This window comes from Ostrinia furnacalis, unplaced genomic scaffold (assembly GCF_004193835.3).
Source record: "Ostrinia furnacalis isolate ACB-3 unplaced genomic scaffold, ASM419383v2 OfSCF1926, whole genome shotgun sequence".
NCBI lineage: Eukaryota > Metazoa > Arthropoda > Insecta > Lepidoptera > Crambidae > Ostrinia > Ostrinia furnacalis.
In genome coordinates, this window is record NW_021132165.1 from 164,058 (window position 1) to 188,577 (window position 24,520).

The 24,520-nt window shown below is 38.4% G+C and overlaps 1 protein-coding gene and 1 long non-coding RNA gene across 2 annotated transcripts; both read right to left on the reverse strand.

The window, feature by feature from the left end:
- On the reverse strand, positions 1-3,695 carry LOC114354150 (uncharacterized). The gene is made up of 2 exons (XR_003655988.1): positions 3,431-3,695; positions 1-2,468 (listed from the first exon to the last, which is right to left on the reverse strand). It is a non-coding gene; the product is annotated as an uncharacterized LOC114354150 (long non-coding RNA).
- A 317-nt stretch (positions 3,696-4,012) lies between these two features.
- Positions 4,013-19,344, reverse strand: LOC114354145 (cGMP-specific 3',5'-cyclic phosphodiesterase-like; the record flags this gene model as incomplete). The annotated part of the gene is made up of 20 exons (XM_028306405.1): positions 4,013-4,274; positions 4,959-5,123; positions 6,446-6,620; positions 7,771-7,991; positions 8,791-8,950; positions 9,567-9,631; positions 9,713-9,801; positions 10,651-10,974; positions 11,359-11,450; positions 12,321-12,438; positions 13,990-14,115; positions 14,556-14,732; positions 15,523-15,699; positions 16,113-16,378; positions 16,776-16,894; positions 17,142-17,170; positions 17,230-17,406; positions 17,820-18,085; positions 18,483-18,601; positions 19,218-19,344. Coding segments are annotated over 19 exons (2,975 nt in total), but the record flags the coding sequence as incomplete, so codon positions are not given.
- Positions 19,345-24,520: the final 5,176 nt, after the last annotated feature.

The following is a 24,520-nucleotide window of genomic DNA, read 5'->3' on the forward strand; positions in this document are numbered from 1 at the left end:
TTGTTCTTCACAATATTTAATTCGTCGAAAAACATCCAGGAGTAATTTTTACAGATTTACTGGTGATCGACTGAGTTTTCTGACCGTTTCATGATGTTTTTAGTAATTTCAGTAAAAAGAACAAAAAAGTACAGTAGGTATACAAAATTCCAATAACTAGAATACGTTGATCTCTTTTCATCCAGCGAAATCGTCATTTTGACAGGTAGAGACAGAAAATGAATGGTATTATGCAATGTTTCATTTTTCTATCTAAGAGATGAAGTGTTGCGTTAACATAGTAATATTATTGTAGTTACGGGTAGGTAGTATATTTTTTTACATGAATTCACGACGACGTAAAGGAGTGCAACGAGTTTATCAGAATTAATGTTCTGTAAAAACTTATGTTACATCATGAAACCCACTCAGAAAACCAGTCTAAATCCTCATTAGCTATGAGTTGACAGATAATAAAATAGAATTCTTCACAGATAAACACAACAACAACTTTGTTAAAAAAATATCTTAAAACTTAACAAAATATCATTGTCTTGTTTTTGGTTTACTCTAGTTTATAACTAAGCGTAACGGATAAATCTTTGGGTTGTGATACAATGTTTTTTTTATTTTTACTTCTGGGCATAAAGCATTGAGAGTTCGTCTTCTTTTTTCTGGGTTATTATTTCTGATTTTCAAATGATCAATAAAACTTGATTTTTGTTTTTTGTTATTTTTAGTTTTTTTTATTGGGCTCGTAAAACTACCTACATGATCTCTCATTTTTTAGGAAAACATTTTGATCGTCTAACTAAAAATAAAAAATTCATACCCAGAAGTAAAAAAAAATCGAGGAAAACATAATTTTAAACACAGTTTATAAGAAAACGAGATGGAAATCTGTAGAATTGAATACATAAAGTTAAATACAGTCACAATAGTCCCTATTCAAAGTTTATTATAGTCTATTTCACAACATCTGAAATCTATGAAAACTCAATATGTTAGAACGATGACTAGTACCAGCTAAGTTAGAATTGAAAAAACCTAATCATTTTTCTAACATACAAGTTAAAATCTATAACAACAGCAAAAATTGCACATTTTAAAACATGTAATTATTAAAAAGGCTTTCAAAATAGAATTTAAAATGTAAAATTACTGTAAAATGCTTTTAGTTTTGGTTTAAGAACTTGTTAAGAATTACAATTTTTAATTAACTTTTTATTTTATTAAAATGATTGCTTTTTATTTAACTTAGCGAAGATTTAATCACGAAATGTTTTAAACTCGTCAATCTTTAAACTTTTCTAAGCTACTTCTTTAGTAAGTAATCATCGTATTCAACAAAATTCACTAATCAACTACAAATCCTCTTTTATTTTTGCAAAAATAAAACAATATTTAAAATAATACACTTCTTACGAAATCTTATCATAAAACAGAAGGAGCCTACTTAATATTTATTATAAATAATTTTTCTTTTATAACCTTCGCAACCTTTTTTTTTATAAATAAGCATAACTAAAATTATTGTAACTAAATATTGCACTTCTAATAGCTTCATAAGCAGTATGGACGTATTAGTTCAACGCGCCTCAGAAAAAATATAATGTAAGTAATAATTATATTAATAATTGTGTCATCATTTGAATTATTTGAAACTAAACGACTAGCATCATATTAATACTTTCTGCTTTAACAAAGTAAAACTTGAAATAAATTATCAACAATTTAATTGATCGAGGATATTATGTAAACTTATTAAAAATCTCTTAATTCATACTTATTACTTACGGTTTTATTCCATAAACTTTATTTCACAGGCCAAGAGACGAATATTCTATTTTAAAAGTAAAATAGTTGACCACAGACGAAGATTTTTGTTTATTTTTAAGAAAAGTTTTTTTTTCATCTATTGAAACGTTAAAAGTTTTTATTTAATAGCAAGCAGAGTCTATGGCTGTCCTAATTAGTAGTTTTAAAATAGAATCTCGTGAAGTAATACTAGATCACAGTCTATGTAAATAATACATTAATTAGAATAAACATTTACCTAGATTTTACAGGAAACCATACCGTCGAACGACGACGTAGAGATTAAAATACTACAATTACATTTTAGTGTCATCTCGAAAATTCGTTTTAATGAACAAGATTATTATTTAAGTTTCATACCTTTGGCATGACACTGTCCTTTCGTGGAACAACCAATCACGTGCGTGGATTTTAGACGCTATCGGCACAGTTATATCTATCTACCCCACAATTTGGATGGCATTATTCAATGTATTTTTAATAATTTTGTTCAAGTGAAACGAAAGGTATCCCACGTTGTTCTAGCTAATATAAAAGTGTCTAATAGTCGAAATGTACAAGTATCTAATGTTTAACAGACGTGAAGGAGCGTCCGAGCGGACTAGTCGATCGATTTGGACGGCTTTACTCTGTCCACTTTGTCGGCTTTTTCCGTACTGCTCTGGCTACTCCTGCAAGAAAAATATTCCAATAAATTGCATTGAAAACATAATAATTTTATTAAAAAAAACGCTTGAAAAATCTCTGACAGACTGAAAAACTATTCTTTTTCGGATCAGATAGGTTTTATTTTAAACATTATTATTTTTAGTCTAAGGAACTTTGCAGTATTAAGTGCTAAATAGTGGTTATGGGATCCAATAGTCCCTTTCATCAGCTCAAATATGTAACACATCAGCTGAAACGTGTCACATTTTATGAGCAGACACGTGTCAAACATGAGATGAAACGTGTAACTTATCAACTGAAACGCGCCACTTATTTACTGAAAAGTGTAGCTTATCAGCTGAAACGCGCCACTTATCTACTGAAACGTGCAACTTATCAGCTGAAACGCGCAACTTATCAGTTGAAACGCGCCACTTATAAGTTGAAACGCGTCACTTATCAGTTGAAACGCACCACTTACGAGTTGAAACGTGTAACTCATCAGCTGAAAAGTGTAACTTATCAGTTGAAACGTGTAACTTAACAGCTGAAGCGTGTAACTTATCAGCTGAAATGTGTAAACTATCAGCTGAAACGTGTAACTTATCAGCTGAAACGTGTAACATATCAGTTGAAACGCGCCACTTATGAGTTGAAACGCGCCACTTATCAGTTGAAACGCGCCACTTATCAGTTGAAACGCGCCACTTATCAGTTGAAACGCGCCACTTATCAGTTGAAACGCGCCACTTATCAATTGAAGCGTGTAACTTATCAGCTGAAATGTGTAATCTATCAACTGAAAAGTGTAACTTATCAGCTGAAACGCGCCACTTATCAGTTGAAACGCGCTACTTATCAGTTGAAACGCGTCACTTATCAGTTGAAACGCGCCACTTATCAATTGAAACGCGCCACTTATCAGTTGAAACGCGCCACTTATCAGTTGAAACGCGCCACTTAACAGTTGAAACGCGCCACTTACCAGTTGAAACTTAGTCGTCACAACATATGACAGAGGCGGCCCTTATGCTTCGTTTTGGTCTCGGCTTCGCCGCTCGTGTGGTTGGGCTCCGCACTCGGCGGTTTCTTCACTATCGGCCTCTCTTTCTCGCCTTCGCGCTGACTGCTTGGTACCACGTAGAGGGATCTGCAACAGACTTCGGTTTCACTTTGATTTTACAACTGTTATGGTTATAGCTGATTGGGGGTGATGGCAAAGAAAAACGATGCGCAGATGGTATTAAAGTCCTTGAGGAACAATGGCAATCAAAAGCAAAAATTAGGTTATAAGGCTATTCCCACCGCCCGTTCCCACCAATGAAACTCCTGTGTAGCTAGGATCTACAGCTTGACCGTCAATAAAAACCCAACCAGTGAAGGCTAAGTTTTCTCTTTACAATGGATGCTGTTCTCTTATTTTGTGATACGATAGAGGCCTAGCTGTGATTGGTTGAACTTGAATTTTTAGACCTATTATAGGTCTCAATCTACACTTACGACTAAATTGAGTCTTGGGTGATTATTTCGCATTATGAATCTAACCCTATAGTCTTTTTCNCGTGGATTTTAGACGCAATCGGCACAGTTACATCTATCTACCCCACAATTTGGATGGCATTATTCAATGTATTTTTAATAATTTTGTTCAAGTGAAACGAAAGGTATCCCACGTTGTTCTAGCTAATATAAAAGTGTCTAATAGTCGAAATGTACAAGTATCTAATGTTTAACAGACGTGAAGGAGCGTCCGAGCGGACTAGTCGATCGATTTGGACGGCTTTACTCTGTCCACTTTGTCGGCTTTTTCCGTACTGCTCTGGCTACTCCTGTAAGAAAAATATTCCAATAAATTGCAGTCGAAATTGAGAACAATAAAATATATAAAAAAAAAAACACTTCATAACCCTTGACAAACTATTTCATCTTCCTTTTTCGGATTAGACATTTATTTTACACAATTGTTATAATTTTTACTCTAACGAACTTTGCAGTATTCAGTGCTTACGAAATGAAAATAGTCGTAATGGGACTCATAGTCCTTTCATCAGCTCAAATATGTAACACATCAGCTGAAACGTGTCACATTTTATGAGCAGACACGTGTCAAACATGAGATGAAACGTGTAACTTATCAGCTGAAACGTGTAAACTATCAACTGAAACGTGTAACTTATCAGCTGAATCGCGCCACTTATCAGTTGAAACGCGCCACATATCAGTTGAAACGCGCCACTTATCAGTTGAAACGCGCCACTTATCAGTTGAAACGCGCCACTTATCAGTTGAAACGCGTCACTTATCAGCTGAAACGCGGCACTTATCAATTGAAACGTGTAACTTATTACCTGAAAAGTGTAACTTATCAGCTGAAACGTGTAATCTATCAACTGAAACGTGTAACTTATCAGTTGAAACGCGCCACTTATCAGTTGAAACGCGCCACTTATCAGTTGAAACGCGCCACTTATCAGTTGAAACGCGCCACTTAACAGTTGAATCGCGCCACTTACCAGTTGAAACTTAGTCGTCACAACATATGACAGAGGCGGCCCTTATGCTTCGTTTTGGTCTCGGTTTCGCCGCTCGTGTGGTTGGACTCCGCACTCGGCGGTTTCTTCACTATCGGCCTCTCTCTCTCGCCTTCGCGCTGACTGCTTGGTACCACGTAGAGGGATCTGCAACAGACTTCGGTTTCACTTTGATTTTACAACTGTTATGGTTATAGCTGATTGGTGGTGATGGCAAAAGAAACGATGCGCAGATGATATTAAAATCCTTAAGGAACAATGGCAATCAAAAGCAAAAATTAGATTATGAGGTTATTCCCACCTCCCGTTCTCACTAATGAAGCTCTTGTGTAGCCAGGACTTCAGCTTGAGCGCTAGTAAAAACCCAACCCAACAAGGCTACGCCCGTATTTACAAACATTACTATGAGGTCTCACAGTGCGCGAGGACGCACAGGATGATACACGAACCAATCACAGAGCTCTATTCAACGCTGTGCGTTCAATTTGCTGCTTCACTTAAGCAAGTATCGTTTGTGAATACGGGTGTTAGTTTTCTTTTCACTATGCTGTTCTCCTATTTTGTGATCCGATAGAGGCCTAACTGTGATTGGTTGAATTTGAATTTTGACAGGTCTCAATCCACACTTACGACTAAATTGAGTCTTGGGTGATATTTCGTAATACGGGGCCTAATCCTGGCGGTTCGAATGGATGGAAGTGAAATAGGCAATATGTATAAAATGTAATACAGTTTGTGGGTAGGTAAATGTGTTATTTACAGCATACGAGTACACAAAAAACACTGCAGCGAAACAACATCGGATTACGATTTTTTTATTTTATAATAGATTATTAGTGATTTGTACTGCACATTAATTACTAATTAATAGCCCCGTTAGCCCCTCGTACTAAGTTACGAGTGGGCTCACCACAATAGTCGAGCGGCGGCGGGATTCGAACCCGCGTTCCACGGATCACGAGTCGGCCAGTCCGACCCCTTCAACGTTCGGCTATCGTGGCTTCTCACATAAATAATATGTTATGTATATACAGGGTGTTGATTTCAATATTCATAGATCCTCGTCATATTTATTTAGGTGATATATTATGACTTATATAAACGCATTATCCACCAAAAAAAATTACAACTAAAGTGGAATTTTTCCGTGCGAAATTAACAGACTGTACTGTGGCTCGCAATACTGCAATAGTTTTCATTTGCGGCACCATTGAGCTACGCGGATCGCTCGCTCATGTCGGATAACCTACTGAAGGAAGCCACGTAAAGTAGGTAGTGTAAATAGGTATTTTTCTTTGACTAACTAAAGTTAGTTCGTTTAAAAAAAAATCCACGTCAATTTTTTTACTGATTCGTGATCAGAATAAGCTACTTAATCAACTCCCTAAATATGGCGAGTATTGAAATCAACACCCTGTATAATATGTCCAATAGGTTGGTAGTATTTTGAATCTAAATTCTCAAATTACCTGGTAAGCTTACTCCGAGCCGGTCTGGAGGTGAAGTTCCCGCTCTTGCCTCTCCTCAAAGAATGGAAGGGAGTCTTGATCGGCTTCACCAGCGCCATGCTGCTCTCAGCCGCCGTCTTGGCGCAGTTGAGGGTAGTCACTGTTAACTCCACGTCCTTGATGGGTTCGTTTGATGCTGAGGAGAAAGAAAAGTAGTATTGTGACAGTGAGATAACCGCCTCTGTGGTCTAGTGGTAAGACCACCTGCTTCAGACGCAGAGGTCCCGGGTTCGATTCCCAGTGGGGGCAGATTTTTCTGTTCTAGCTAGCTACCACCATCTTACCTAAGTCTGTCGCCATTACAACAATGTTAACAGCATTGTTGTGTTCCGGCAGTTAGTCGCAAAATAGCCAGTTCCTCCGTGGTTGAGGATTCCGGGTGAAGCTCTCTTCCACCTTCGGCCTGATCGTCACTTACCATCAGGTGAGATACAGACCAAGAGCTTCCTCGTTGTGGATAAAAAAAAACGATAGAGTAAGTGCCTACTGTGAGCCAAACGGTGACCTACGTAAGTTTGTTTATGTGGCTACTAACAAAAGCTGTTATTGTGTTTTGGTATTTCTATGTATATCTCTTTCATTAATTTCAAGATGTTGGCGTAAGTAACAGCGATAGATAGAGTAATAATGGGCTAAAAGTAATTTGGGCTGAAAGTTTCTTTAGGCGATAGTATCAGCTGTTTGGAGATCGTTTTCCACGTTGACATAACTTAAATTCATAATATTATTCTATGTATTGTGATCAATTCGCGGTGTATCAAACTTAAAAGAGTTAAAAGCTTTTAAGTTTTATTAGGATTTTCTAAACAAAAAGCATAGAATATGAGCCCGTACGTATCCTTGTCAACTTGCCAATTCCAATTTTATTTTCAACATTTTACTTTAAAATTCTTTGATTAAAAATTTAAACTTACTTGTAGCTTAGTAATTGTAGAAAAACTAATGCCCGTTTTCACTATCAATCCAAAATTTTTAAGTTCCTATTATGTGTTAAAGCCCGGTCTGTGAGCACGTAGAATTTTGTCCAATGACCCAAAGTTACCCATCCTTATACTCCCTTACTCGCGCGTAATTATATTGCTGTCGCGACTGTGCGACGGGCGCCCGCAGTGAGTGTGCGAGCGCGACAGCAACATAATTACGCGCGAGTGATAAAGATGGGTAGCTTGGGGTCATTGGACAAAATTCTACGTGCTCACAGACCAGACTATACCAGGGGTCACTTCAAAATTAAGGATTGTTGGTGAAAACGGGCATAAGAATGCTCAAACACAAAATCAACTTACCAGTAAACTCCTCTATAGGTTTATCAATAGTATCATGGTCGATCCACGTCAGCCCCATCTCCACCTTCTCAGCCAGGTCTTGCCAGCGCTGCCTGTTGTCCATGGTGCCGGTATACAGCGGCTGAATCCATGGGAATGTATCTGAGAGAACCTTGTAGAGAGGCAGGCATATCATGTCGATGAAGCCCACTTGCATTTGTGGAAGCTCGTCTTTCTTCTCTCTGGAATCGTAATGTTTAGGTATTGTTAGTTGCCGTTGGCTGGACTGGGTTCATCATCATCATCATCATCATCATCATTTCAGCCATAGGACGTCCACTGCTGAATATAGGCCTCCCCCAATGCTTTCCATGTTGATCGATTGGTAGCGGCCTGCGTCCAGCGCTTCCCTGCTACCTTTACGATGTCGTCGGTCCACCTTGTAGGTGGACGTCCCATGCTGCGTTTTCCGGTACGCGGCCTCCATTCCAGAACCTTTCTGCCCCATCGGCCGTCAGTTCTGCGTACTATGTGCCCTGTCCATTGCCACTTCAGCTTGCTAATCCGTCGGGCTATGTCAGCGACTTTAGTTCGTTTACGGATCTCCTCATTTCTGATTCGATCTCGCAAAGAACACCAAGCATAGCCCTCTCCATAGCACGCTGTGCAACTTTGAGCTTCTGTATTAATGTTAGACAATAGAGAGAATTCGATAACTCTTTTATAATGCGAACAGCTAGGGACTGGTATTCGCTGCCTGCTGCTGTCTTTCCCAAACACCATAACCCGGGCCTTTTCGAGGCGAGAGTGAAAGGCACTTATAGGGCAGTTATGTACCATCCTAGACTGCATCTCACTTAACACTAGGTGCGATTGCGACTTTTTCGCGAAAAATACCACGATTAAACATAATTAAAGACAAAGTTGTATTGTTAAATTGTTCTGTAGAAAAAAAATTGGATACTGATAATAAAATCATATTTTATATAGGGTATATTCCCGCTACCATATAAAGAGTTAGTTAAAGTTATTATGACATACCTGTCCATCATAGCGATGGGCTGCTGGTTTAGCTGAAGCTTCTCCAAATCTCCCTGGTCAAAGAACTCATCGGCCACCAGCTTGGCCACCTTGTGCTGCACCTCCCAAGGCTTCGCGATCGCTGACACGTCGCACGCTGTCATCATCATACCGCAGAGCACTGGGAAATACAGTTTTGTTAGTGAAAATGGTTTAAAAAGAAAGGTTAATGGGACTTTATTGCTGGTCACCCTTGATGGTAACTAATAGGCAAGGATTTCCGTGAATTTTGTAAAAAGAGACTATAAGGGAGTAAAATATGCGATAATTAGGGCTCTCCAACTCATCTAACCAGCGTGAGAAGTATTGGCCAAACCCTCCAATTGTCCTTGGTAAATTAGAGGAGGTCTTGCTCCTGTAATTTAGTACCAAATAAATGTTTTTTCTTTCTTTCTTTCTTTCTTTCTTTCTTTCTTGTAATGGAGTCTGAATGACTCTTGATGATAATGACGCTAGAAAAATTGCGAAAATGGCCCAACAACGGTTCAGATTTGATATGTTTATTATTTTAGACAAAGATATAGGGTGCGAACGATTAGTGATTTCACTCGATTATTTCTGAACTATACAAAATATCGAAAAACTGGTTACTGATCTTGAAAGCGCTTCACGGTTGCAGAATAAACTGGATCTATCCAAAAATTTAATTCAAAATCAAATTCAATGTCTCAAGCTTCATACATTGTCTGTCTCAAGAAAAGAGATTATGTAGGTATATTACCTGTGATATTACTTACACTCTTTCTTCTCCTGACTCTGCCAGTCGAACTCCCCGTTGTCGACCAGCTCTAGGAACTTGGATTTCTTCTTGAAGTACATCGCGAGGTCGGTTGATAAGATCGCCGTCTCGACTACCCGCATCACGTCTTTGTAGTCNTTGGATTTCTTCTTGAAGTACATCGCGAGATCGGTTGATAAGATCGCGGTCTCGACTACCCGCATCACGTCTTTGTAGTCATCGGGGGATAAGGCCTGGAAGTTATTGAGTGTTTTGTAAACCATACAAAGACAATATTTTAAACTATTATGTTGCATTTTTTACTATAAAATTATCACTTCACGGGATTTATTGCAACAATATCTATTTTAACGGTAAATCATATTTACCCTCCCGACGATTCGGCTCGGTTGCACGAGTCATGGTCGCGGGCAGACTGAAGAGATGCGACGTCGTCTGCTCCGGCGCGATGAGTTTTCTTCACCCACCCGCATTTGCACAATATTTTCGTCAGTGGTACAGTCAGTCCGACAAATATTATTTACCGTTAAAATAGATATTGTTGCAATAAATTCCGTGAAGTGATAATTTCATACAAAGATTTTCAACCGACTTCAAAAAAGGAGGAGGTTCTCAATTCGACCCGTATGTTTTTTTTTTCTATGTTTGTTACGCGATAACTCCGCCAATTATGAACCGATTTGAACAAATCTTTTTTCGGCGTATAGGTAATACCTCAAGGGTGGTCCCATTTAAATTTAATAATAGAAAAACAACCCCCAAGGGTGGAAAATTGGGGATGAACTTTTTTATACGCAATATTTTTAATTTTTAGTTTTTTTTTTGTGTTCACGCATTTGAAGTCGGTTTTATTTTTTTTAAAAGTTAATTATCTTACACCAGATGATGTATGTAAATATGTAAGTACAAGCCAATCGAGTTAACTGCGCACCTAGCTAGAGTGCGACTCTCCCCTCACTTACCCGCACACCTCCCCGCGTTCACCCCGTCCGTACCGTGCGTGCGATGTGACGTCACGGCCGCCGGTGCGCAGTTAATTTGTATGTGGCTTAAGAATTTGAACTAAACATATTTTTACTAACCTGGAAAATATTATTGCTCTCGCTATTCAAAATCATGACGCACTGATCGAAATGATGATGTTCCATAGTGGACGTCGTATACAAAATCGCCAGCGGACTCTCAGTTTTTGTCTGGAACGCGTTATTCGTTCCTCTATGATCCAGATCGTGGCATAGACAAGCGACTAGTAGTCCCAGGATTTCTAGATCTGACATGAACCTTTCCATTTTGCCCGTTTTCAACATCGCAAACATGGTCTGTGCGACGTTGAGAGCGTGCCTCCAGTTGTGGTATTTGACTGGTCGGTAGTTCTTCTTCACGCTTAGGATCCATCTGCATAAGACCTAAAAGAAAATCAAATGATAGTTAAGAATTTTAGAAGTTTTCAGACAAAGTGAACTACATAATTATGAATCCAGTGGTTATTGAAATTCTACATATAGGTAGGAAGACGAAGTCAAAGTCAAAGTAAAAAGTATAGGTTCAAATATCGACCCTTGGACGACACCACTAATAACTGAGGTCACAAGCATCAGACTTTACCGAATAGAGTAAGTAGCACCAAAGCGTATCTAGTTTTTTAAATATTGGTTGAAACGTGCAACTGCTTTTAGGAAACGATTTAATGGGAGGCTCTTTTCATCGCATTGAAAATCTTAATTCTGAAAAATGTTATCAATCATTGCAGTAATATTGCTACAAAATATGAGTAAGCTAATTATACGTACATCGTAAGGTATGTGGAATTTCTCAACCAAGTTACACTGTAGGAACATTCGCAGCGTTGCTCTGCATGTGTCTTCATCAGAAAGATCGAAGTCTGAAATGGAAAATGTAGCCCGTTAAAGGTGTAGTAAATTGACTCTTAAAACTACCGCACAGAATCAGATTATCCCATGTGTAATCTGCAGAACTTGTAATATGGGGCTAAAGGAATAATGCCCGTTTTCACCATCAGTCCCTATTTTTAAGTGACTCTTAAAAAACAAAATGCCTGTTAAGTGTTACCATAGGGGTCACAACAACCCTTAAATACCCAAAACTATTTCAATATTTAATTTTTATGTAATTTGGCATAGTTAAGTTTCTTTTATAGGCATCGCAAGAGAACTTATACCATTTGGTCGTTTTCGTGCCTCTGGGCATAAAATAATATGGGTTAAAAATTATAGGGATTGATGGTGAAAACGGGCGTAAGTCTCTCCTTTTGACTAAATTTAGCGTTGTGGTAAGCGCGAAAATGGTTTAAATATTTTTTCCTGTTTTCGCAACATTTTTCATTGATCCTCTGCTCCTATTGGCCGTAGCATGATGGTATATACGAGTATAGCTTCCCTTGGTAAATGGGTTATCCAACTCAAAACAAATTTTTCAAATCGTTTAGTCCCTAAGATTAGCGCGATCAAACAAATAAACACCTTAGCTTTTTATTAACCCACTTGTTACGGAATTCACTTTATCTATCACTTACCTTAAATCAGTCGTGATAAATTTATCTCAAAACAATCGCTCCAAAACTTTATAGTTATTTACGTCAGTGTACTTATAAGACTTGGACAGTACTGCGACACACCTCATTTTTCAAATGTTGCATATACAAATTGTTTACACTACCCACATTAGTAAAAATATTTATGTAAAAACTAGCGTTCTTTTAAAAGAAATGGTTTATTATTGGTTAAGTTCTCACCATGGAACTGGAAGCTGTAAAGATTGTAAATCTCTGCCGAGGGTATGATGTCTTGGCAGAGCTTGGTTGTGTCTTCGGTGGATGCCGTCGCGTGGTACGACAGGCACTCTAACGCCACCTATAAAACGTTGGTGATTAATACGAGGCCTCTACCAACCGATCAATATGGAAATCGTTGGGGGAAGCCTATGTTCAGCAGTGGACGTCCTATGGCTGATATGATAATAATGATGGATGATGAATACCTACTGAAGTAATGATGGTAGTTATAACAAAATGGGAGAGGTGCTTAATAGAGATGAGACGTATTTACTAGAACAGATACACACACTAGGTATTTTACAGTACTAGGCGGCACCTATTCCAATTTTTTAAATACTTGATCCACCTAGTATTTTATAAATTAGACGATTTCCGACCCTACCATCAAAGTAATAGAGGTTATTATTGCGTAATCCGTAGTCGTGTATTACGCGCACCTAGTATTTCTCGCTAAGCTTATGTGCGAACGTAGAGATTCACTCCGTCTGTCTGACCAAACAAATTTGAGCGCGACGAAGCAAACGCACACAAACGTAGTCAAACCATATTCATCTAAATAAGAAAAAATATGTAAATATTTTTATGAAATTGATATCTTTTAAATACGCCAACTTTTAAGTTGACAGTCCTAAGCCTGTTGAAGTATGAAGGGAGGAATTATTATTTAATTTCAAATTGCATTATTCATACTACGGTTGTATAGGTATTTTACAGTACTAGGCGGCACCTATTCCAATTTTTTAAATACTTGATCCACCTAGTATTTTATAAATTAGACGATTTCCGACCCTACCATCAAAGTAATAGAGGTTATTATTGCGTAATCCGTAGTCGTGTATTACGCGCACCTAGTATTTCTCGCTAAGCTTATGTGCGAACGTAGAGATTCACTCCGTCTGTCTGACCAAACAAATTTGAGCGCGACGAAGCAAACGCACACAAACGTAGTCAAACCATATTCATCTAAATAAGAAAAAATATGTAAATATTTTTATGAAATTGATATCTTTTAAATACGCCAACTTTTAAGTTGACAGTCCTAAGCCTGTTGAAGTATGAAGGGAGGAATTATTATTTAATTTCAAATTGCATTATTCATACTACGGTTGTATCTTTTCAAAAAAAATTGTATTTTAAAGTCATATTACGTGGTTTAGTCCGCACTAGTCGCGTCAAGTATGCTAAATTACTACGCACTAGGTGGAATAGGTATTTGGATCGAGTATTAATAAAAACTAGGAATAGGTGCATCTAGTATCTTTACCTAGTATAACCCATCTCTAGTGCTTAATTTACATCTTAAGTAATTTTTGCGAAAGTTGGGTTTTCGGAAAGGTATTCGAAGAGTTAGGTTATCGAAATTAGGTTTTGTTTTGAGTATGCTTATTGTGTGGTGTGACAAGTAGGACGAGTTTCTAAATTTTGTGACGTCACATATTTTATACTTAAGTAATTTTTGTGAAAGTTGGGTTTTCGGAAAATTATGTTTAATAAATGAAGAGTCTTCGAAAAGTTAGGTTTTTAAAATAGATTTATGACACGGGGCTTTAATTAAAGGTGGTTTTTGGAAAGTTTGGTTCTTTGACTCTTATAAATAAAATACAGTGAGTTCTTGATAAAGTTTTACCTTTTGTTTGGCCATCAATTTGCAAGCGTTTTCGTACATCTGTGTGTTGTGGATGCCGAGACCGCAGAAGATGGCGAACGCCTCGAATATCGAGATGTCACCGTCTGAGAATTGGGAGCCATTTTCCTGAAATGAAAAAGCATTTTTAAAAACATCTTTGTGAGTAGAATGTTGTAAATACAAAGTCGTGTTAGTTAGAAAATTTATAACTCAAGAACTTGGACGAATAATAATTGTATGAATTTTGATGTTTGGTATGGGAATTGCTGACACCCTGGGTTAACTTTTACAGTCTACTTTGTACCTGACTACCCCAAAAAGGAGGGTAATGTTTTTAGTGTATTTAATACGGGTAGTCCGCGACGTAGTCAGCGTCAAATGATGATACCCAAAGTTGACAACATAACCTTGTGTAACAAATACGCGTTGAGAACTTTTTGGCTACTTTGGGCGTCACGAACTATTTGACGCTGACTGTACCTCATTGGAAAATGGTCTGTTTGGCAGTACATTATAACTCAATGGTTTGGCGGTACGAAGTTCGCCAGGTCGTCTAGTTAACCAACCTTATTGATAAGCTGTGCTACGCCAATCACATCCTTATTGGCATTGACGATCGGCATGCACAGCATCGTCCTGACTTCGGCAGCGTCGTCCGCCGCCGGGTCGGACGCCGTCATTTTGTTCTCTTTCCTCCAGTCAGCTAAGTCGGTTATGTTCAGGGACTTGTTGGACTGGGCCACCTGAAAATATCAAATCAAATCATATATTTTGCGAAAATGGGTTTACATCAGTAGGTGTTACAATTTTTCAAGTAGGTAATATAAAAAAATAATATGGGAAATGTTTCGTCACTATGATACGTCAAAAACCTGTCCAATTCCATACAAAAAGCACCGGTTGTCGTTCAACTCAGCCTAAGAGATTTTTGTTTTAAATCATACGATCAAGCCGACGGATTAGCAAGCTGAAGTGGCAATGGGCAGGGCACATAGTACGCAGAACTGACGGCAGAAGGGGCAGCAAGGTTCTGGAATGGAGGCCGCGTACCGGAAAACGCAGCGTAGGACGTCGTCCACCCACAAGGTGGACCGACGACATCATAAAGGTAGCGGGAAGCTCTGGACGCAGACCGCTACCATTCGATCAACATGGAAAGCATTGGGGGAGGCCTATGTTCAGCAGTGGACGTCCTATGGCTGAAATAATGATGATGATGAAGATACGATCAAGCTTTATAATTATACTTTTTTGCTTCTGCTAAATTAGAAAGGGTATGTTCCTGCTGGAGTCTTTAACGACATTGATAGTGAATTGATAAAACTGACAATGGCAAGTCAAGAAGAATTAAATAGATGATGCAAGTACTCGTAAATGCTTCAAGCCTCTGAGCACTTAACTAGTTAGTATGTGTGGAACTGGGTTGCTGGTAGCCCACCAGCAACCCAGCTCCAGTCAAGGCATGGCTATTTTTCTGGAATGCTAAGCCTTAAGGTCAAAGGTTTGGATTGGTTTGGATGTTAAGTGACATACCTTCAATGCTATAGATGCTAGTGTCGACCGGTAGTCATGCCGAGGAGTGAGGGTAGTTCTGGACTGCTGAGCTCCTAGTTCAAAGAGCGTGTGGAACCGGGTGGGGGCTGGTGGCGGCAGCGCTAGGGTCGTGGAAGGTCTACCACCCGGCCTTTGGACTATCCTCTCCAAGTGACTCTGTAAAATTAAATGGTGATTAATATTTGTTTAAACCATTCCTATCTGCAAAGATATAGCAAATGAAATGGAAATTTATCGAAACCTTTTTTTATTTGGTTGAACATAACAAATCAGCTGGTGCCAACAAGTTTGACACTATGTAATATTGTAGGTAGGTATATTACTGGAACATTTATGTAAGTAGTTCCTTATTTGATCAAGTAAAATGTCCAAGGATATAATATGATTGGGTAGTTGGCAGCATGAACCAAATTCAATGATTTCAGGAGCAATGTCTCTAAACGATACTTCACAAAAAAATTTTTTTTAGTTTTGAAGACCCAAACTCAAAATTTATGTAATTAATTTTAGTGATGCTACCAATTATTGTCACTTCATTCAATAACTGCTTAAAATAAAAACTAACTCACCGATTCACAATGATCAGTGTCCAATATGAACACCGCACACCGATCGCACTTCAGCAACTCCCTTGCTTCCGTCATGATCTTGGTCACCAAACACTCCAGGTTGCTCTGCTCCTCGAATATACTCCTCGCCAGGGCCAAGAGGATCTGGTTCCTCTTGTATTCCAGGATTGAGGACTCGAATAGCTGCGCGTTTTGGATCCCAATCCCACAGAAGGTGAGATACCGGCGGAAGACTTCGACATCGCGTGGGGAGAACTCTTTTGAACCTGATGAAAAATAGGAATAGGTAAGGTCACACTGTTTATGATTGTCGACAGACAAAAAAAACATGTAACAGCTTCCATTTCATTGCGAATTGATAAGTGATTCTGATTCAGTTAATCGGTATACCGCGCGCTAGGAATGCGTTCTTTTTGACACAGCCATAACAATATGTTAACTAAACCCTCTTTCTGGCATATGAAATAAAATCCATTTCAGCAGTTCCATCGTATAAAGTCGGTCTAACATCAATCTTACGCTTTACGGCGCGCTAGAAACTGTTCTGTTTGGCAAAGCCTGTTGATTAGATCGCCTTTCTACAAAACTACTTTCTACGATCTACGAAATAAAAGCTATTTCTGTAGTAAATAATAATAATAAATAGTATAAGATGGGTCTAACCATCAGTCTTGTTGATAATCTGCGCCACGCCCACCACTTCACCCTCATAATTGCAGATGGGCATGCACAGTATCAGCTCCGTCTTGTAGCCTGTGCGCGCATCGATTTCGCTGTTGAATCTGAAAATAATTAGATCAATGTTTGTTAGAAATGTAAAATAGTAATTTCTTAACGACAAAATCCCTGTTATAAATGTTTACTGCTTATAAGTAGGTACAGTCGACAGCACATCAAGCTATACACTTTCATTGCAAAGTCGCCCCTATCGCAACNTAGATGATGCAAGTACTCGTAAATGCTTCAAGCCTCTGAGCACTTAACTAGTTAGTATGTGTGGAACTGGGTTGCTGGTAGCCCACCAGCAACCCAGCTCCAGTCAAGGCATGGCTATTTTTCTGGAATGCTAAGCCTTAAGGTCAAAGGTTTGGATTGGTTTGGATGTTAAGTGACATACCTTCAATGCTATAGATGCTAGTGTCGACCGGTAGTCATGCCGAGGAGTGAGGGTAGTTCTGGACTGCTGAGCTCCTAGTTCAAAGAGCGTGTGGAACCGGGTGGGGGCTGGTGGCGGCAGCGCTAAGGTCGTGGAAGGTCTACCACCCGGCCTTTGGACTATCCTCTCCAAGTGACTCTGTAAAATTAAATGGTGATTAATATTTGTTTAAACCATTCCTATCTGCAAAGATATAGCAAATGAAATGGAAATTTATCGAAACCTTTTTTTATTTGGTTGAACATAACAAATCAGCTGGTGCCAACAAGTTTGACACTATGTAATATTGTAGGTAGGTATATTACTGGAACATTTATGTAAGTAGTTCCTTATTTGATCAAGTAAAATGTCCAAGGATATAATATGATTGGGTAGTTGGCAGCATGAACCAAATTCAATGATTTCAGGAGCAATGTCTCTAAACGATACTTCACAAAAAAATTTTTTTTAGTTTTGAAGACCCAAACTCAAAATTTATGTAATTAATTTTAGTGATGCTACCAATTATTGTCACTTCATTCAATAACTGCTTAAAATAAAAACTAACTCACCGATTCACAATGATCAGTGTCCAATATGAACACCGCACACCGATCGCACTTCAGCAACTCCCTTGCTTCCGTCATGATCTTGGTCACCAAACACTCCAGGTTGCTCTGCTCCTCGAATATACTCCTCGCCAGGGCCAAGAGGATCTGGTTCCTCTTGTATTCCAGGATTGAGGACTCGAATAGCTGCGCGTTTTGGATCCCAATCCCACAGAAGGTGAGATACCGGCGGAAGACTTCGACATCGCGTGGGGAGAACTCTTTTGAACCTGATGAAAAATAGGAATAGGTAAGGTCACACTGTTTATGATTGTCGACAGACAAAAAAAACATGTAACAGCTTCCATTTCATTGCGAATTGATAAGTGATTCTGATTCAGTTAATCGGTATACCGCGCGCTAGGAATGCGTTCTTTTTGACACAGCCATAACAATATGTTAACTAAACCCTCTTTCTGGCATATGAAATAAAATCCATTTCAGCAGTTCCATCGTATAAAGTCGGTCTAACATCAATCTTACGCTTTACGGCGCGCTAGAAACTGTTCTGTTTGGCAAAGCCTGTTGATTAGATCGCCTTTCTACAAAACTACTTTCTACGATCTACGAAATAAAAGCTATTTCTGTAGTAAATAATAATAATAAATAGTATAAGATGGGTCTAACCATCAGTCTTGTTGATAATCTGCGCCACGCCCACCACTTCACCCTCATAATTGCAGATGGGCATGCACAGTATCAGCTCCGTCTTGTAGCCTGTGCGCGCATCGATTTCGCTGTTGAATCTGAAAATAATTAGATCAATGTTTGTTAGAAATGTAAAATAGTAATTTCTTAACGACAAAATCCCTGTTATAAATGTTTACTGCTTATAAGTAGGTACAGTCGACAGCACATCAAGCTATACACTTTCATTGCAAAGTCGCCCCTATCGCAACTACGTAAGATACCACAGTGTTTACGTTGACATACTGTCGACTGTACATCAGATTAGCACATCAGGTAGATAGACTAAGAAGCTGATCCATTTTCTTAAGTAGACTAACAGTGACCTCTTTATTTACTTCACCAAATATTCTACACTCATCATCATCATTATTTCAGCTACATGACGTCCATTGCTGAATAGGCTTCCCTCAATGATTGCCACATCACCCGGTTGGCAGGGGCCTGCATCCAGCGCCTTCCTGCTACCTTTATCAGCTGCTTTTTTATGATACTACATTAACAATGCTGGAGGACCATCCTCTCTAATAGGCGTCCCTTTTCTGGTAAATTAGAGAGATCAGACGTCTCTGATGAGAATGAACAACTCGACGAGATGATGATGATGAGTCAACACTCATCATCTACGGGTCATTTTATCTTCACAGCAGGAGGAGGAGCAAAATGGGGAATTACCTGGGATCAGCATAAGCATTCTTGATGTTGATGGGGTGTTTGGTCTGAGCAGCCAGTCCAGCAACTCCTACGCCGAACGGTATCCTGATCTCCTGGGTCCTGGCCGTCTGCAAGGCTTCTTTTAATTCTGGAAGAAGAAAAATATACTTGGTAAAACACAAAAATACTCAGCAAACAACTGAAGCTGCTTGATTATTGTAAAATAGAACAACTCTAAAAACTGTGTTTAATCGATTTGAACACATTGTCGATCGTATAGAAATTAGTCAATATTGAGTAGGTACTTACATAAGTTACAGATATTTAACTTTATAGTATTTTAGGTATCTCAATGCTAAGGTTAACTAAATAATTTACAGAAGTTATATTTTTGGCAAAACGTTAGCTTCTACTAACGGATTTGCTCGATATAGTAAGGAGTGAACGTATCAACACCTATGTTTTTTTGTAAGGTTCATAAGGTCTTGCAAGAGGAATAAATCGCAACACCATGCAGTCTGGTTTCCCGCGCAAATGGATTTGTCAACTAAAACCGACACTGGCCACTTACACTCCCGGAAAAAAGAAAACCAGTAACTAGTCATCTGTGGTAAAACCCGCCCTACTATTCTGAAAAAAGAAACTACATTGAAAAACAAAAGACGAAAGATACATACTTCAAAATTATCCCACAAAAAAAGAAATACACCACTTATTACTGCAAGGGAATGGTGATAAACATTTTGAATACACTGTGGGTTGAAGTTGCGAATTTTTCTTTTAAGTCTCAAAGGACGGTGACCTGATTATTGTTTTGAACTCGAGTTACGAAAAAGTATTTTATTGGTTCACCAATTTTTATGATAACTCTTCAAGAAACAATTTAAGTGTTATTACTTTTAAAAGTTTCTTTCCGTGGCGACCGGTGCGCCATTTCCATTTGTAGGGTTCTGTACATCAAATAAAAAAAGAAGAACAGCTAAATACTTATTATAGATCAGTCCATGGTTCGTTTGTCAGTTTGAACTTGTTACATACATAGGATGAAAGTTTAGAGATAATGTACAATTTAACATGAAATACTAAGCTCTACAACAGTCCTTTTTCTGTGGCTCTACTTGCAGTATTTTAAAGTCAACGCAATGAAAAATGATGGTACATCTAATTTTTCCAGTAACTTACGATACAGAAAAGAAACAAGGTCTTACATCTAAAGTTATTACCTACCTTATTAAAGATCTCTAAATCACTACGACACTATGTATAAAATATATCTCTTATTTATACGTCTTATTTTCTTGCCTAATTAAAATATTACGACGAAGAAACATTTCCACTATTAACAACGTTTAGAGGGTAGGTAATTGTCAGTAAAACCACATTACAAAAACGTTTTACCTAAAAATAATCCACTTTTAGTTTTACACGACCAAGGTTTTCGTGAAGGAAAATTCAGGGAAACGCCCACACTCCAACTTAATTTGACATGCTTACTTACATTTCTATCGAGTTAAAGTCAAAGGACCCCGCATTTTATGACGCCCACTTGGGCTAAAAATGTTCTTGAGACATCTTTTCTCACTTTGGCCATACAATAAGGTGTTCGTGAAACAAATTGTAATTTTAGGTTTTCAATATTTATTTAGGCTGAGTTGCACCACCTAACTTTAACAGTAAAAAAAACAATAACCGGTGCTTTTTGTATGGAGTTTGAAAAATTTTTGACGTTTGTCAAAGTTAAAGTAAAATGGTGCAACTCAGCCTTAAACTTTGAAAACCTAAAATTACATTTATTTTTTACTTGGATAAAATGGCCTATCTAAGTTCGTCGTAGATACCTACATATTAATATTTAATGGTTAAATACCAGATACATTCATATTGACATTTTCTTTGCACTTTGTTTGTTGGAAAAGGGAAAGAGTCTTCAATATGACGTCTTTCAATAGCAAGTAGATACGTTTCCCAACATTTTGATGAAAATTCTCAAATATATTTTACACTTTCTTCAGACATATTAAACTGACCTAATTTCAATAAGCAAGTCTTTAAACAAAAGTAATATTGTTTTTATTTTCGATTTTTTTGAATAATCATTGTCTTCATGATTATTAAAAAAAAGTACATTATTACAGTATTATCTATGTAGTAGCCAGTATGGTATCTACTCTTTGTAAAACTTTGAAAAAGAGGCTGACAATAGTGATTGCGTTCATGCGCTGCTTCTTCCCACCCAACACCGGCCCACATTATTGTCCTGAAGCTTTGGTTTAATGTGATGTGTAAAAGCGCTTTTTAAAAGCTTAAACGCAATAAATAAATTACTTTTATGACTGTGACTATCAATGGCTGTAATGGCCTTGAAATATCCCGACAACCGTTATGACAGTCCCCTCTAGGGTTCACGTTTTACAGTTTGGGAAACCCTGACCATAGATTCATCTTCATGTTTTCCGTATTCCTATGTACAGTGGTGGGTGTGTGGGTGGGTGGGTGTTCGTTGCACAAATTATATTGACAGTCCTACGCAAGCGGCTTTTAATGAGACGCCTACGTATAAGGTACCTACAGTCGATAGCAAATCCGACTATACACTTTTGCTGACAAAATCCTACTAATATTATAAATGCCAAAGTTTGGCTGTCTGGATGTTTGTTACTCTTTCACGCAAAAACTACTGAACGGATTTGTTGAAACTTTACAGTATTATTGTTTGTGATCCAGATTAACATTATAGGCTATAATTTATGCCGATCTGTGACACTAAATTTCACGCGGGTGAAGCCGCGGGCAAAAGCTAGTATCAAATATTTTATTAAGTATACAGCTAGATGTTAGCTCGGTAATCAGGAATGAGGAAATCCGTAAACGAACATCAGTTGTCAACATAGACAGATTAGCAAGCTGAAGTGGCAACGGGCAGGGCACATAGTACACAGAACTGACGGTTCTCGAGTGGAGGCCAGGTACCAGAAAGCGCACGCTGCGCTTCTCCACTCATAAGGTGGACAGACGACCTCATAAAGGCACCAGCATGGATATAGGCTGCCATCAACCGGTCAATCAGGAAATCATTGGGAGAGGCCTTTGTTCGGCAGTGGACGTCCTGTGGCTGAAATGATGGACGATGCCAGCTAGGAGATTCTATAACTATTAGAACTAACTATAAAATCTTCGATTGAAAACATATCTTACTCCATGATGAAATATTTCCAATTCCATTTCCATTTAAGCTACATCTCTTTTACATGATCCATAAATATAGAAGAATAAGAAAAATAAAACCCTGTACACGGGGAAAAGTTATACAATTCAGAATAAAGCAAGAGAAGCGACTTGGAATTATACTCGTAGCTTCAGTTGGGAACAGAACGCAGATGTGATTTTAGCAATGCGTTGAGGGGACAGAAAAACGAAAAATCTTTAAATACAGAAAATTATGTAGAAGATAAATGAGGACAAGATGCGAGAAAGAGATGAGTATGTACAGTCGCAGAATGAAAAGGTTCGTCACTAGGGCATGTAATATCGGAAGGTTTTCAATTCCGATATTGGTTTCCGATATTAGATCTCAATATCGGAATTCCGATATTAATATCGGAATTGAGTTTATGTGTTATAAATTGAATATTTGGTTATATTCGTAACATTTCTCGATTGTATACAGTAAAATAATGATTTTCATCAAAATCTTTAATTTCGTACGAAACAGCACCGCTTAAAATGATAAAATTGAAGTATTTAAAACCATTTTTGTATGTTATGGGTATCCATTGCATTTGGTTACTGATAATGAGCCAATATGGACTAGCAAATAATTTAAGTGCTTTTGTAAAACAGGTATCAAACAAACTTTTACCCCTTCAACCAACACTGGCAGAACGATTTGTAAAGTCATTCAAGTTACATGTTACAAAAATTTTAGGTAGTGGTAAAAAACTTGAGTATGCTTGTAATTTGTTTCTTTTTGATTATCGATGTACAACTCACAAAACCACGGGCCATCCTCATCATCATCATTTCAGCCATAGGACGTCCACTGCTGAACATAGGCCTCCCCCAATAATTTCCACAATGGCCGGTGGGTGGCGGCCTGCATCCATCGCCTTCCTGCTACCTTTATTAGGTCGTCGGTCCACCTTGTGGATGGCAGCCCTACGCTGCGCTTTCCGGTACGTGGCCTCCACTCCAGAACCTTGCTGCCCCATTGGCCGTCAATTTTGCATACAAGGGCGGAATCGCTAGAACACCTCGGCACAATGCTCGAATACCTTAATCGAGTCTCCCAACAGGCAGGCCTTCGGATGAAGATGGACAAAACGAAGCTTGTGACCATGTTGTTGTTGGTATAATCGTTTGTCCGAGGTAGCATACCTCGGACAAACGATTTAGCTAGGTAGATGCAATTTCGAGAAAGCGGTAAATCGTCGAAACTTACTCAGCTGGGCCGCTTTCGGGAAACTACACAACATCTTTTCGTCCAAAATACCTCAGTGCTTAAAGACGAAAGTCTTCAATCAGTGTGTGTTACCAGTCATGATATACGGCTCGGGAAGGTGCCCTCTCAAAGTTGCACAGCATGCTATGAAGAGGGCTGTGCTTGGTGTTTATTTACGAGATCGACGAGAAATGAGAAGCTCCGTAAACGAACTAAAGCCGCTGACATAGACCGACGGACTAGCAAGCTGAAGTGACAATGGGCAGGGCACATGTACGCAGAACTGATGGGCCATAGTCCAATTAATGTTTGGAAGGCAGTTGAGATGTCGTTTTTCATTGCTAAGACCAAGTACGGCAAGTGCTAAAATTGTTTTAGAACAAGTTAAATTAACCATAAATATTTGCAGTGGGACAAAAAGTGATGGTGAGAGACATGAGAAAATCATTGGTCTTTGCCAATTATGTACTTTGGGCTTTGTTTCTGGTTGTGGCGCGTTTAAACGCTTTGTTTAAAATCTAAATTAAAACCTTTATCTGATTCCGATATTACGATATTGGATCATTCAATATCGGAATTGTAATATCGGATCTCGTACTCCGAGATTCCGATATTACGAGATTCCGAGATTCCGATATTCATGCCCTATTCGTCACCTTATAGTCCAATCAATAAAGCATTATAGATGGAAAACTGTAGAACACAATTTCTGACTTCAGGACTTTATTTAGACTAGTTAGGAGGTGAACATAGCAAAAGTCCCCGCCCTTAGCCCTTGAGCCGGCGGGGAGAGGGGGGTTTAAAAGTGCCACTTTTCGGTTTTTCGCTTAATCCTCGGAAACTATGCGTCCTAGTGACATGACTACTTTGAACAAAAAAAAACATA